This window comes from Haliotis rufescens, unplaced genomic scaffold (assembly GCF_023055435.1).
Source record: "Haliotis rufescens isolate VD_foot unplaced genomic scaffold, xgHalRufe1.0.p SCAF_8, whole genome shotgun sequence".
In the NCBI taxonomy this organism is placed as follows: Eukaryota; Metazoa; Mollusca; class Gastropoda; order Lepetellida; family Haliotidae; genus Haliotis; species Haliotis rufescens.
This window is the reverse complement of record NW_025964372.1, coordinates 54162338-54178046: the sequence shown is the minus strand read 5'-3', so window position 1 is coordinate 54178046 and position 15709 is coordinate 54162338. Positions and strand designations below refer to the sequence as shown.

The 15709-nt window shown below is 38.9% G+C and overlaps 1 protein-coding gene across 1 annotated transcript in view; it reads left to right on the top strand.

Moving 5' to 3' along the window:
- Nucleotides 1-15709, top strand: part of LOC124124237 (G-protein-signaling modulator 2-like) — a 113491-nt gene that overhangs the window by 20556 nt on the left and 77226 nt on the right. Inside the window, exon 3 of the mRNA XM_046487366.2 lies at nucleotides 8623-8846. Within this exon, the coding sequence (XP_046343322.2) occupies nucleotides 8623-8846 (224 nt within the window). The remainder of the gene's footprint in view (nucleotides 1-8622; nucleotides 8847-15709) is intronic.

The window sequence follows — 15709 nt, the reverse complement described above, 5'->3', positions numbered from 1 at the left end:
CAAACATGAGTCCAGATATACGTGAGGTGTTCATTAAAGATTTCCCCTAAACCACTTAGGGTTATCATATTTCGTTGAAATTTCACATGTGTAATGATACATGTATTTATGGGTTATGTCTGAATTTGCAGCACCGAACTATTAATCTTACCACTTTTACAGATGTTATGATTGAGTAGGGTGTGACAATGGAGCCAGTAGAATACCGAGCAGTGATTAGGTTTTTATATTTGAAAGGTTGCACACCAAAAGAAACTTATGGGGAAGATGCCCCATCATATGACGTTGTTAAACACTGGCATCGCCAGTTCAAGTGTAGTCGGACATCTGTGGAAACAGCTGCCATTCCTGGTCGCCCCCATTCAGCCATTGATGAGGACATTATCCATCAAGTGGAGACCGCCATTTTGGCAGACCGACGTATAACTGTTCGCCAGTTAGCACAAGATGTCAAGATCAGTGTAGGGTCTGTGGAAAAAATCATCCATGACAATTTGAACTTGCATAAGGTGTCTGCACGATGGATTCCCAGGTTGCTCACACCTTTCCAAAAGCAGGAACGAGTCAATTGCTCAAAGGATCTTTTGGACATGTGCCAAAAAAACCAGGCAAACTTATTTGACAGACTTATCACACAGGATGAAACATGGGTCCATCACTATGATCCTGAGACTAAAGTTCAATCGATGCAATGGAAGCATGTGGAGTCACCACCCCCAAAGAAGGCATGTGTCCAACCCTCTGCAGGCAAGGTCATGCTCACGGTGTTTTGGGACCAGCACGGAGTAGTGATGATGGATTTCTTGGCAAAGGGTACCACAATTACATGAGCTTATTGTGCTTCACTGCTGCGGAAATTGCAGGACGCTATCAAGCTTAAGAGGCGTGGCATGCTGACCAAGGGTGTCCGTCTCCTGCAAGACAATGCTCCAGTACACAACTCTCATGTTGCCCAGACAGAAGCGCGGTCCTGTGGCTATGAAATCCTTCCACATCCTCCTTACTCTCCTGACCTTGCACCATCTGACTTCCACCTCTTTCCAACCATGAAGTCATTTTTGAAGGGAAAACGTTTAACAGATGATGAAACATTGATTTCTGAAGTCAAGTCCTGGTTTGCGACGCAAAATGAGGGCTTTTACAAGCGAGGTATCCATAGTTGCATAAAACGATGGGAGAAGTGTGTAACTCTTGGTGGTTCCTATGTGGGGAAAGACTAATACCTATGCCAAGTTTCATTCCACTAGGTCCATCGGAAGTGGGTCAGGGGAAATCTTTAATGAACACCGCTCGTACAATGAACACGTTATTATAACCAGATCGTATACTAATAGGTTTGAATTGCGAACTTGAGTTCGGATTCGTTGACTGGTATTTCCGGTGTTCCCTGCTCGCGCTGCTAATATTTTTTTGTGCTTGGGAAAAACGACCTGTCAGTGAAGAAACTTGAGCTTATTAAAATGTAAGTAAGTTTTGGAAGCCATGGGTTACCGCGCTCTATAACAAAGTTAGTTCTATATTGAAAGGTGCAATAGCCAGGGAACATTGTAGTAAGATGTGCATTCCGTATCGTGGCGTATCGTGGCGTATCGATAAATAGACCCACGTGTATTGTGTATCATATCGTTAGTCAAGTATCGCGATGCATCGGAATATCGTTGTATGGTTTCACCCTTAACGTTGATTAAATTTAGCCAATCAGAATGCAAGGAACATTTACCTGTTTTCAACCGAAAGTGCATAGAGTCAAGTCAAAATGAGCCAACTATTTTGGACTGACGAGAAGTTGGAAGAATTAATTTATTTGGTTCAACATCGAGCAGCCATTCTCGGGACCGAATATGCCTTTGCCTACCTTGAAGCCGCCTTCTCAACATGGCAATACACAAAATACACATGACAACAGCAAAACATACATGGCAAGATAATTCCCGCCAAAACTTTGATAGCCAGTCAAAAACTTTGATGAGTGTAAACAGCCCATCCTGGACCAAGAAAACTTGGTCAAATTTTTCTGTGACCAAGTTTTTGATGAAAGTTTTTGATAGTGTAACATGGGCTTAAAGACAACTGTACTGTATAGTGTATAATGACTTCTGTACAGTAAGGTGTATGACAATGTTGTTGGTGTATAATGACAACTGTACTGTATAGTGTATAATGACTTCTGTACAGTATGGTGTATGACAGTGTTGTTGGTGTATAAGGACAGCTGTACTGTGTGGTGTATAATGACTTCTGTACAGTATGGTGTATGACAGTGTTGTTGGTGTATAAGGACAGCTGTACTGTATAGTGTATAATGACTTCTGTACAGTAAGGTGTATGACAATGTTGTACACAGTAGTGTATAATGACACTGTTGTTCAGAATAGGTGTATAATGACTTCTGTACAGTATGGTGTATGACAGTGTTGTTGGTGTATAAGGACAGCTGTACTGTGTGGTGTATAATGACTTCTGTACAGTATGGTGTATGACAGTGTTGTTGGTGTATAAGGACAGCTGTACTGTATAGTGTATAATGACTTCTGTACAGTAAGGTGTATGACAATGTTGTACACAGTAGTGTATAATGACAATGTTGTTCAGAATAGGTGTATAATGACTTCTGTACAGTAAGGTGTATGACAATGTTGTTGGTGTATAATGACAACTGTACTGTATAGTGTATAATGACTTCTGTGCAGTAAGGTGTATGACAATGTTGTTGGTGTATAAGGACAGCTGTACTGTGTGGTGTATAATGACTTCTGTACAGTATGGTGTATGACAGTGTTGTTGGTGTATAAGGACAGCTGTACTGTGTGGTGTATAAGGACTTCTGTACAGTATGGTGTATGACAGTGTTGTTGGTGTATAAGGACAGCTGTACTGTGTGGTGTATAATGACTTCTGTACAGTATGGTGTATGACAGTGTTGTTGGTGTATAAGGACAGCTGTACTGTGTGGTGTATAATGACGTCTGTAGAGTATGGTGTATGACAGTGTTGTTGGTGTATAAGGACAGCTGTACTGTGTGGTGTATAATGACTTCTGTACAGTATGGTGTATGACAGTGTTGTTGGTGTATAAGGACAGCTGTACTGTGTGGTGTATAATGACTTCTGTACAGTATGTTGTATGACAGTGTTGTTGGTGTATAAGGACAGCTGTACTGTGTGGTGTATAATGACTTCTGTACAGTAAGGTGTATGACAATGTTGTACACAGTAGTGTATAATGACAATGTTGTTCAGAATAGGTGTATAATGACTTCTGTACAGTATGGTGTATGACAGTGTTGTTGGTGTATAAGGACAGCTGTACTGTGTGGTGTATAATGACTTCTGTACAGTTTGGTGTATGACAGTGTTGTTGGTGTATAAGGACAGCTGTACTGTATAGTGTATAATGACTTCTGTACAGTAAGGTGTATGACAATGTTGTACACAGTAGTGTATAATGACAATGTTGTTCAGAATAGGTGTATAATGACTTCTGTACAGTATGGTGTATGACAGTGTTGTTGGTGTAGAAGGACAGCTGTACTGTGTGGTGTATAATGACTTCTGTACAGTATTGTGTATGACAGTGTTGTTGGTGTATAAGGACAGCTGTACTGTGTGGTGTATAGCTACTACTGTACAGTATGGTGTATGACAGTGTTGTTGGTGTATAAGGACAGCTGTACTGTGTGGTGTATAAGGACTTATGTACAGGGTGCCTTTTGATAGTTTGGGATTTAAAAAAAAGTTATTTTTCGAGTTTCCATGGCAACGACTTTGATTTAGACTGAAAATGGCGGTAGTCCTCGTTTCCGGAGCAGATCTTGAAAACCATCCATATTTATTCACCATACCTGGCACATAGATAGGTCTAGTGGTGAACTGGTGCCATTTGATAGTTTTGGATTTTTAAAAAAGTTATTTTTCGAGTTTCCATGGCAACGACTTTGATTTAGACTGAAAATGGCAGTAGTCCTCATTTCCGGAGCAGATCTTGAAAACCGTACTATATTTCTTCATCAAACTTGGTACATAATGTCATCTCACAGTATTGCATACATTTCCTTTCTTGTCGGTAAGTTCTGCATTGCTTGAGTGTATGTTCCTCCAAAAGTGTCATGGACACAGTTGTTGCATTCACTGACTAACTTCATGCAGAAACACAACTCATTACAAATACAACAGTGTAACTGATCTTAAACCTACTCAACTGTATAAACACTATATATTCTTGTCAACCATACTCTGTACTTCACTTGCTTGATAATGGTGTTAGAACCTACACCGAAACCATCGCTCCTAATTGTAATAAAGAAGTTGTTCCTCCATATGTCTCATCCTTACTCATTACAAATTCAGTAACATATTCTATCATAAACTGCAGATGGAAAAACAACACCAGTAATAACTTTTTATTAGTGCTGCAATTAGGCCATTTACAAAAAGGCCCAGTGAACATTGTTCACAGGAGCTAAAGCATTGCACACACCCAAAATGTCATACTGGCGGGGGATGTGAGTATTTCATGCTTGTTATGACTGGTGTAGCGTCGTGTATAATGACTGCTGTACTTTATGGTGTATAATGACAATGCTGTACTGTATGGTGTATAATGACATGTGTACAGTATGTACATGTGGTGTATTATGACAGGTGTAGTGTGGCGTATAATGGCTGCTGTACAGTTTGTTTTATTACGACTGGTGTGTATAATGACTGGTGTACAGTATGGTGTATAATGACTGGTGTAGTGTGGTGTATAATGGCGGCTGTACAGTATGGTGTATAATGACTGGTGTATAGTATGGTGTATAATGACTGGTGTAGTGTGGTGTATAATGACTGGTGTACAGTATGGTGTATAATGACTGGTCTAGTGTGGTGTGTAATGACTGGTGTACAGTATGGTGTATAATGACAGTGTAGTGTGGTGTATAATGACTGGTGTACAGTATGGTGTATAATGACTGGTGTAGTGTGGTGTATAATGACTGGTGTACAGTATGGTGTATAATGACAGTGTAGTGTGGTGTATAATGACTGGTGTAGTGTGGTGTATATTGACTGGTGTAAAGTGTGGTGTATAATGACTGGTGTAGTGTGGTGTATAATGACTGGTGTACAGTGTGGTGTATAATGACAGTGTAGTGTGGTGTATAATGACTGGTGTACAGTATGGTGTATAATGACTGGTGTAGTGTGGTGTATAATGACTGGTGTACAGTATGGTGTATAATGACAGTGTAGTGTGGTGTATAATGACTGGTGTACAGTATGGTGTATAATGACTGGTGTAGTGTGGTGTATAATGACTGGTGTACAGTATGGTGTATAATGACAGTGTAGTGTGGTGTATAATGACTGGTGTACAGTATGGTGTATAATGACTGGTGTACAGTAATGTGTGTAATGCCTGGTGTACAGTATGGTGTTTCATGACTGGTTTAGTATGGTGTATAATGACTGGTGTAGTGTGGTGTATAATGACTGGTGTAGTGTGGTGTATAATGACTGGTGTAGTGTGGTGTATAATGACTGGTGTCGTGTGGTGTAAAATGACTGGTGTACAGTATCGTGTATAATGACTGGTGAAGTGTGGTGAATAATGGCTGCTGTATAGTATGGTGTATAATGACTGGTGTAGTGTGGTGTATAATGACTGGTGTACAGTATGGTGTATAATGACAGTGTAGTGTGGTGTATAATGACTGGTGTACAGTATGGTGTATAATGACAGTGTATTGTGTTGTATAATGACTGGTGTACAGTATGGTGTAAAATGACTGGTGTACAGTATGGTGTATAATGACTGGTGTAGTGTGGTGTATAATGACTGGTTTAGTGTGGTGTATAATGACTGGTGTCTTGTGGTGTAAAATGACTGGTGTACAGTATGGTGTATAATGACTGGTGTAGTGTATAATGACTGGTATTGTGTGGTGTATAATGCCTGGTGTAGTGTGGTGTATAATGACTGGTGTAGTGTGGTGTAATGACTGGTGTACAGTGTGGTGTATAATGACTGGTGTAGAGTGGTGTATAATGACTGGTGTAGTGTATAATGACTGGTAGTGTGTGGTGTATAATGACTGGTGTAGTGTGGTGTATAATGACTGGTGTAGTGTGGTGTATAATGACTGGTGTAGTGTGGTGTATAATGACTGGTGTAGTGTGGTGTGTAATGACTGGTGTACAGTATGGTGTATAATGACTGGTGTAGTGTGGTGTATAATGACTGGTGTACAGTATGGTGTATAATGACAGTGTAGTGTGGTGTATAATGACTGGTGTGCAGTATGGTGTATAATGACTGGTGTACAGTAATGTGTGTAATGCCTGGTGTACAGTATGGTGTTTCATGACTGGTTTAGTATGGTGTATAATGACTGGTGTAGTGTGGTGTATAATGACTGGTTTAGTGTGGTGTATAATGACTGGTGTCGTGTGGTGTAAAATGACTGGTGTACAGTATGGTGTATAATGACTGGTGTAGTGTATAATGACTGGTATTGTGTGGTGTATAATGCCTGGTGTAGAGTGGTGTATAATGGTTGGTGTAGTGTGGTGTATAATGCCTGGTGTAAAGTGGTGTATAATGATTGGTGTAGTGTGGTGTATATTGACTGGTGTAAAGTGTGGTGTATAATGACTGGTTTAGTGTGGTGTATAATGACTGGTGTAAAGTGTGGCGTACAATGACTGGTTTAGTGTGGTGTATAATGACTGGTGTACAGTGTGGTGTATAATGACTGGTTTAGTGTGGCGTATAATGACTGGTTTAGTGTGGTGTATAATGACTGGTGTACAGTATGGTGTATAATGACTGGTGTACAGTAATGTGTGTAATGCCTGGTGTACAGTATGGTGTTTCATGACTGGTTTAGTATGGTGTATAATGACTGGTGTAGTGTGGTGTATAATGACTGGTTTAGTGTGGTGTATAATGACTGGTGTACAGTATGGTGTATAATGACTGGTGTAGTGTAGTGTATAATGACTGGTGTAGTGTGGTGTATAATGACTGGTGTACAGTATCGTGTATAATGACTGGTGAAGTGTGGTGAATAATGGCTGCTGTATAGTATGGTGTATAATGACTGGTGTATAATGACTGGTTTAGTGTGGTGTATAATGACTGGTGTACAGTGTGGTGTATAATGACTGGTTTAGTGTGGTGTATAATGACTGGTGTATAATGACTGGTGTAGTGTGGTGTATAATGACTCGTGTAGTGTGGTGTATGATAACTGGTGTAGTGTGGAGTATAATGACTCGTGTAGTGTGGTGTATAATGACTTGTGTAGTGTGGTGTCTAATGACTGGTGTAGTGTGGTGTATAATGACTGGTGTAGTGTGGTGTATAATGACTGGTTTAGTGTGGTGTATAATGACTGGTGTACGATGTGGTGTATAATGACTGGTGTACAGTATGGTGTATAATGACTGGTGTAGTGTGGTGTATAATGACTGGTGTAGTGTGGTGTATAATGACTGGTGTAGTGTAGTGTCTAATGACTGGTGTAGTGTGGTGTATAATGACTGGTTTAGTGTGGTGTATAATGACTGGTGTACAGTGTGGTGTATAATGACTGGTGTACAGTATGGTGTATAATGACTGGTGTAGTGTGGTGTATAATGACTGGTGTAGTGTGGTGTATAATGACTGGTGTAGTGTGGTGTATAATGACTGGTTTAGTTTGGTATATAATGACTGGTGTACATTGTGGTGTATAATGACTGGTGTAGTGTGGTGTATAATGACTGGTTTAGTTTGGTGTATAATGACAGGTGTAGTGTGGCGTATAATGGCTGCTGTACAGTTTGTTTTATTAAGACTGGTGTGTATAATGACTGGTGTACAGTGTGGTGTATAATGACTGGTGAAGTGTAGTGTATAATGACTGGTGTACAGTATGGTGTATAATGATTAGTGTACAATGTGGTGTATAATGACTGGTGTAGTGTGGTGTATGATGACTGGTGTAGTGTGGTGTATAATGACTGGTGTAGTGTGGTGTATAATGATTGGTGTACAGTGTGGTGTATAATGACTGGTGTACAGTATGGTGTTTTATGCCTGGTGTAGTGTTGTGTATAATTATTGGTGTACAGTGTGGTGTATAATGACTCGTGTACAGTATGGTGTATAATCACTGGTGTACAGTATGGTGTATAATGACTGGTGTAGTGTGGTGTATAATGACTGGTGTAGTGTGGTGTATAATGACTGGTGTAGTGTGGTGTATAATGACTGGTTTAGTGTGTGTATAATGACTGGTTTAGTGTGGTGTATAATGACTGGTGTAGTGTGGTGTATAATGACTGGTGTACAGTGTGGTGTATAATGACTGGTGAAGTGTAGTGTATAATGACTGGTGTGCAGTATGGTGTATAATGACTAGTGTACAATGTGGTGTATAATGACTGGTGTAGTGTGGTGTATAATGCCTGGTGTAGTGTGGTGTATAATGAATGGTGTACAGTGTGTACAGTGTATATGAACAGTGCGTCAGCTAACGAAGCAGTGTGTCGTGCATGCATGTAAAGTTATTATAGAGTCCTCCTCCTTCTCCCGAAGTGAGGCGGCGGTGATGGCGCCGACTGCCCTGGAATATTGATTGTTCTGTGTTGCAGAGGCTGGAGTGTAGTTGTATGGAACTAGCCCTGGAAGGGGAGAGACTCTGCAAGGCGGGGGACTGCCACACAGGAGTACAGTTCTTCGAGGCGGCCGTGCAAGCCGGCACCGACGATCTAAAGACCCTGAGCGCCATCTACAGTCAGTTGGGCAACGCGTACTTCTACCTGCAGGAGTATGTCAAGGCCTTGGAGTACCACAAACATGACCTGAATCTGGCCAGGTGGGTGTGTGTTGTGCCTCTGTCTTCCATGTGATAGCCATCCCAGTGTGTGGACATCATGGACATGTACTAGTGGACATCAGCTGTGTTGCATGGGATTGTCTTTTTGGCAGTCCTGTCATTTGTAAAGCACTGTGTTTAACCTTCTGTCTGTGTGCATCCATCTGGGTGCAACTTCGATGTCAGTAACAGCACGGTAATTGCTTCATGCAAGCAGGCATGTACTTCATTCTTACCAGATTTTCATAATCATTTAATTTTAATAATTTTCTGTTTACTGACATCAGTGAATATTTAGAGGTAGAAAGGGTACTTTCATGAGAACAAGCACATTGGGATTAATGGATTCCTAGCAGGCACTCTGACTGGCAGTGTCGTAGCCAAGACTGATTTAAATGCCCTATTGGTGATAGCTTTTCCCTCCGCCAAGTATGCTGTCCAACTGTGGTGTCTAGCTTATGTTAATAATAACACTGTGACCTTGGCTTGTACAGACTGACTAGCAGCTGTGCATGGTCAGTAGAGTAGATATTTGTTGTGTGCAGTAAGTAGGTGTGACTTGATCAGGTGACACTGTGTTGGGGCTAGCCTGCCTGTGCTGAGACAAACCACCACTTGGGCAGAAACTACTGGATATGCCACAGGCATAATTTATCTCCTTAATATAATTGGTTTGTGAAGAAATGCTTGTAGGAGCAATTGAGTTTGGCGTTTGATAAGGAATAGATTTAATCCGAGCCACTGACAGGCAACTGATGGCTTGAGTAGTCAATGAGCAGAGGCTAAGCTGTTAATGACGGTGATGATCGGCAACCGTAGGCTCAAGGTTACATACATTGTCACAGTCTCCTGCATACATGCCACATGTCTTGGCCTTGCCTAAATTAAGAATTAACTGAAAAGCTTTACATGCCCCTCGTGTTGAGAATGAAAGATATGGGAGTCCAAGATTGTGTAGCACCCCCCCCCCTACATCTAACACACTGACTGGCTGGTTCTGTGTCCCACCTATTCCTGGTTAGTACCACTCTGCATATTTCTGTCCACTTCTCCATGTACAGCAAGTCAGGATTTTACCACACAATATATATTGCATACTATTTGCATACAAATTGAGAATTATTGAAGTCAGTTAAATCAAGGCATGTGGGGGATATTCCTGTTCTGATAACAAATCCATTCAGTGTTCTGACAGTTTTCTGTAAATCAGTAAGTTTCAATTCAATCAAGGAAACCCCTTCTATGACTAGCACATATTAGTTGTAGTTTTACTATTTTATGTCAACAAAATCTATTCAAGATCGAAATAGCCACGAGAAGACTCAGTGGTGACCTTTCACATTGTTCCATAGGTAAAAGAATCCAGCAATAGCAATCAGCTGTACCAAAGTTCTATACCTGCTGAAGGACGCTGCTATTTTGGCAGCACAGGCAATGTTTAACTCTTTCAACACCAGCCAACCAGAAGATTACTGCTGTGACACCAAGTTCCCAGAGACTTTTGTGGGATAGATGAAGCCAACATTTATCAAGGAGATTATCTGCTTGTAAAACATCTTTGCTACTACATGTTTGGCCATACACTATTTGAAAGGTCTAATTAATCCTATTGTTTATTGATATGAAAGTTATGTGTATTACATAATTTAGATTTTCATTAACAACTTAATAAAGTTCGTTTTAAATAAAAATATTGTAAGCTAAAACATTCATTTTGTCCAGATTAAGGACCATTGAAGCGAAAATTTAACAATTTTCGGCAAATATAAGACTTAATAAAATCCACTTACCTAATTCTTTTTTATTTTCATTTGTTTACGTAGTCGGAACATTATTTTAAAAAGAATTGCAAATAATATCTGTCATCACCTATTTCCCGATGATAGTGGCTGTCCGCTCACTAACATGAGGAAATACCCCCATTTTCAAAGCTTCATATGAATAACACAGACATCTTTTAGATATATTTTTGTTGATTTTCTTACTTTGTATATTATATTCAAAGATTTGCATGAAACGTCTTTATTTTGCTGTTGACATGTTTGATGAGGACCTGTTGTCAAAGTATGTCCCAGAATTATATTTTCAATAACATTGCGTGAAATAGTGTCAAGTGAATATATTTTTAATCTATAGATATAAAATGATAAAATCAAATGGAATACGTATTTCAGACATTGTGAAATGTGATAGATTTAATAAATGAATGATATGACAAGTAGATTAATAAAATTATAAACCATTTTGATGGGACTTGGTCGGTCTACCCAGCGGTGTGACTCGTGGTTTCTTGACCGGCCAGCAGTGTTGAAAGAGTTAAACTGGTCACCACTGCGCTTTGCGTTGACAAGCTTTGATGGTATTAGAGAATGATCCCAGCGAGAAATATCAGAGTGACTTCCCTTTGCTATACGCTCGACGAGGAAATGAAATCTTTTCTTGTAAGAACTTTTTGACGAAAAGATCGGCGGTAATGACAAAAGGGTAATTTTCCTTTTTTCTTTTTTTTTAACATTTGGACTTTGAAAGAGCGCCACATCCGTAAACCAAGAAATCAAAAAAGTGTCGCCTAATGGTAGAACAATGTATACATGTTATAATCTGTGACAGTGATGTGAGGTGTTCTATATAGAACAATGTGTACATGTTATAATCTGTGTCAGTGATGTGAGGTGTTTTATATAGAACAATGTGTAAATGTTATAATCTGTGACAGTGATGTGAGGTGTTTTATATAGAACAATGTATACATGTTATAATCTGTGACAGTGTTGTGAGGTGTTCTATAGAGAACAATGTATACATGTTATAATCTGACAGTGATGTGAGGTGTTCTATAGAGAACAATGTATACATGTTATAATCTGTGACAGTGATGTGAGGTGTTCTATAGAGAACAATGTATACATGTTATAATCTGTGACAGTGATGTGAGGTGTTCTATAGAGAACAATGTATACATGTTATAATCTGTGACAGTGATGTGAGGTGTTCTATAGAGAACAATGTATACATGTTATAATCTGTGACAGTGATGTGAGGTGTTCTATATAGAACAATGTATACATGTTATAATCTGTGACAGTGATGTGAGGTGTTCTATAGAGAACAATGTATACATGTTATAATCTGTGTCAGTGATGTGAGGTGTTCTATATAGAACAATGTATACATGTTATAATCTGTGTCAGTGATGTGAGGTGTTCTATATAGAACAATGTATACATGTTATAATCTGTGTCAGTGATGTGAGGTGTTCTATATAGAACAATGTATACATGTTATAATCTGTGTCAGTGATGTGAGGTGTTCTATATAGATTAAAGTATACATAAGGCGACTAAGCTTGTTGTAAGAGGCGACTAATGGGATCAGGTGGTCAGGCTCGCTGACTTGGTAGATGCATGTCATTGATCCCAATTGCGTGGCTCGATGCACATGATGTCAATCACTGGATTGTGTGGTCCAGACTCTATTATTTACAGACGCTGTCATACAGCTGGAATAATCCTGATTGTGGTGTTAAACAACAAAATAACAAATAAACTGTATAGAATAATGTCTAGAATAATGACAGTCTATATCAAAGTAGACACAATTTATGGATAACAACTTCTTTAATACTGTAAAGGCGACATTTCAGTATAGAACCTTATACAGTCTTAGACAGTCTTAGACAGTCTTGCTTGACAACGGTATAAGGATCTATACAGAAACGTCAACTTCACAGTATTAAAGAAGTTGTTATCCATAGATTGTGTCTACTTTGTCATTCGTCAACTTCTAAGTAATGCCTATCAAACATTTCGACAGTCTACCTCACAGTGAGGTGTTCTATAAAGAACAATTTATACAACATATTACAGTGAATATATCCCACAGTGAGGTGTTCTATAAAGAACAATTTATACAACATATTACAGTGTATGTATCCCACAGTGAGGTGTTCTATAAACATGATAAAGAACAATTTATACAACATATTACAGTGAATATATCCCACAGTGAGTTGTTCTATATAGAACAATGTATACAACATGTTACAGTGCATATATCCCACAGTGAGGTGTTCTATATAGAACAATGTATACAACATGTTACAGTGTATGTATCCCACAGTGAGGTGTTCTATATAGAACAATGTATACAACATGTTACAGTGAATATATCCCACAGTGAGGTGTTCTATATAGAACAGTGTATACAACATGTTACAGTGTATGTATCCCACTCTGATGTGTTCTATATAGAACAATGTATACAACATGTTACAGTGTATGTATCCAACAGTGAGGTGTTCTATATAGAACAATGTATACAACATGTTACAGTGTATGTATCCCACTCTGATGTGTTCTATATAGAACAATGTATACAACATGTTACAGTGTATGTATCCAACAGTGAGGTGTTCTATATAGAACAATGTATACAACATGTTACAGTGTATGTATCCCACTCTGATGTGTTCTATATAGAACAATGTATACAACATGTTACAGTGAATATATCCCACAGTGAGGTGTTCTATATAGAACAGTGTATACAACATGTTACAGTGTATGTATCCCACTCTGATGTGTTCTATATAGAACAATGTATACAACATGTTACAGTGTATGTATCCAACAGTGAGGTGTTCTATATAGAACAATGTATACAACATGTTACAGTGTATGTATCCCACTCTGATGTGTTCTATATAGAACAATGTACACAACATGTTACAGTGTATGTATCCAACAATGAGGTGTTCTATATAGAACAATGTATACAACATGTTACAGTGTATGTATCCCACTCTGATGTGTTCTATATAGAACAGTGTATACAACATGTTACAGTGCATATATCCCACAGTGAGGTGTTCTATATAGAACAGTGTATACAACATGTTACAGTGTATGTATCCCACTCTGATGTGTTCTATATAGAATAGGGGGCCAGGTTGTCTAAGGTGCCGCGATTCATTGTGCAGAGTTGTATCCCTGGGGAAGGCCAGAAACCTATGATTGTGGGTTCGAATCCCGGTTATGTTTCAAGGTTTGTCAGCACCACACCCGTCCTCGTGGGTTTCACCGAAGTGGTAAACGTCTGAAACCTGCATCACTTCGGGCTGTCCTCCCACATAGGGCTGACACACAATGATATAACTGGAATACTGTTAAAAGCTGTGTTAAACCCAACTCACTCACTCTATATAGAATAATGTATACAACATGTTTCAGTCAATGACAGTCTATGCATCTCAAAGTGAGGTGTTCTATATAGAACATTGTATACAACATGTTACAGTCAATGACAGTCTATACATCCCACAGTGAGGTGTTTTATATAGAACATTGTATACAACATGTTACAGTCAATGACAGTCTATACATCCCACAGTGAGGTGTTCTTTATAGAACATTGTAAACAACATATTACAGTCAATGACAGTCTATGCATCTCACAGTGAGGTGTTCTATATAGAACATTGTATACAACATGTTACAGTCAATGACCGTCTATATATCCCACAGTGATGTGTTCTATATAGAACATTGTATACAACATGTTCCAGTCAATGACAGTCTATACATCCTACAGGGAGGTGTTCTATATAGAACATTGTATACAACATGTTACAGTCAATGACAGTCTATATATCCCACAGTGAAGTGTTCTATATAGAACATTGTATACAACATGTTACAGTCAATGACAGTCTATACATCTCACAATGAGGTGTTCTATATAGAACATTGTATACAACATGTTCCAGTCTCTATGGCCTACAATGAGGTGTTCTGTGTTAGACAATGTATACAACACATTTAGAGTCTATATATCCCACAGTGAGGTGTTCTATTCTATTCAGAACAATGTATACAACCTGTTACAGTCTACAGAGCTCTAGATAAGCTGCGTATCTGCGTAAAATACGCATCAGAAATGCAGAAATACGCAGTTAAATAAAATCCAAGCGTATCAAATACGCAACGAACATTACAAATACGCTACAAAATTAAAACTTGTGCGTATTATCAAAATATTGTGAAGTAACCCTGCGTATTCGATTAGCAAATCAGCAACTTATTTTCAAATTATAAACGGGCATTCCGTCAACCTTGCCAAACTCTACGATGACAGTTACATCATGATCATTTGCCATCACACTTTCTTGTGGAAGTATCGCGGTATTTTTGAGTTCTGTAAAGCTCTCCAACCCACACGACACCAGTTTGCAGGGACTAGATGAATAGTGTTTTTAAATATTTAACTTAAATAACCACATGTGTAAAAACTAGTGGGTAACAGAAATTTGAATACCCAGATAGAATTACTGATACCCAATGATTTTAAAATGCATGGGTAAAATACCCACAACACCAAAAGCTTATCTGGAGCTCTGGTCTATATATCCCACAGTGAGGTGACAATGCAGTCATGATGGTGTCCTATTGTTTCATGTATATATGTTAGATGGATGAAGGTGACTATTTACAAAATGCATGGATTGAAACATTGAAGAGTTACAGGGTCAATCATAACGGTTACTGTTCCCATTGTAGTGTTCAGCAAAAGGGATGTATTTCATTGAAGGCGCATGTCAACACTATGTTGCTGTGCTGGAGTAGGTCATAGTATGTGTTTGTGCAACATGTAGCCATAGCAACCACCATTAATGTTTGATAATTATTGATTTATGTTGGTCAGTTGGTCAATTGGTACGACTTAATAGGTATGACGTTTACATGTTTTTGGTTGTACTCTAACCCATCAGCCAGGAACACCAGGGTCTCTGGCATCATGTGGGTCAACAACATCATCCATGGAGACTGACTTGACTTTTAAGGATGTCAGGTTTTATATTCTTGCAA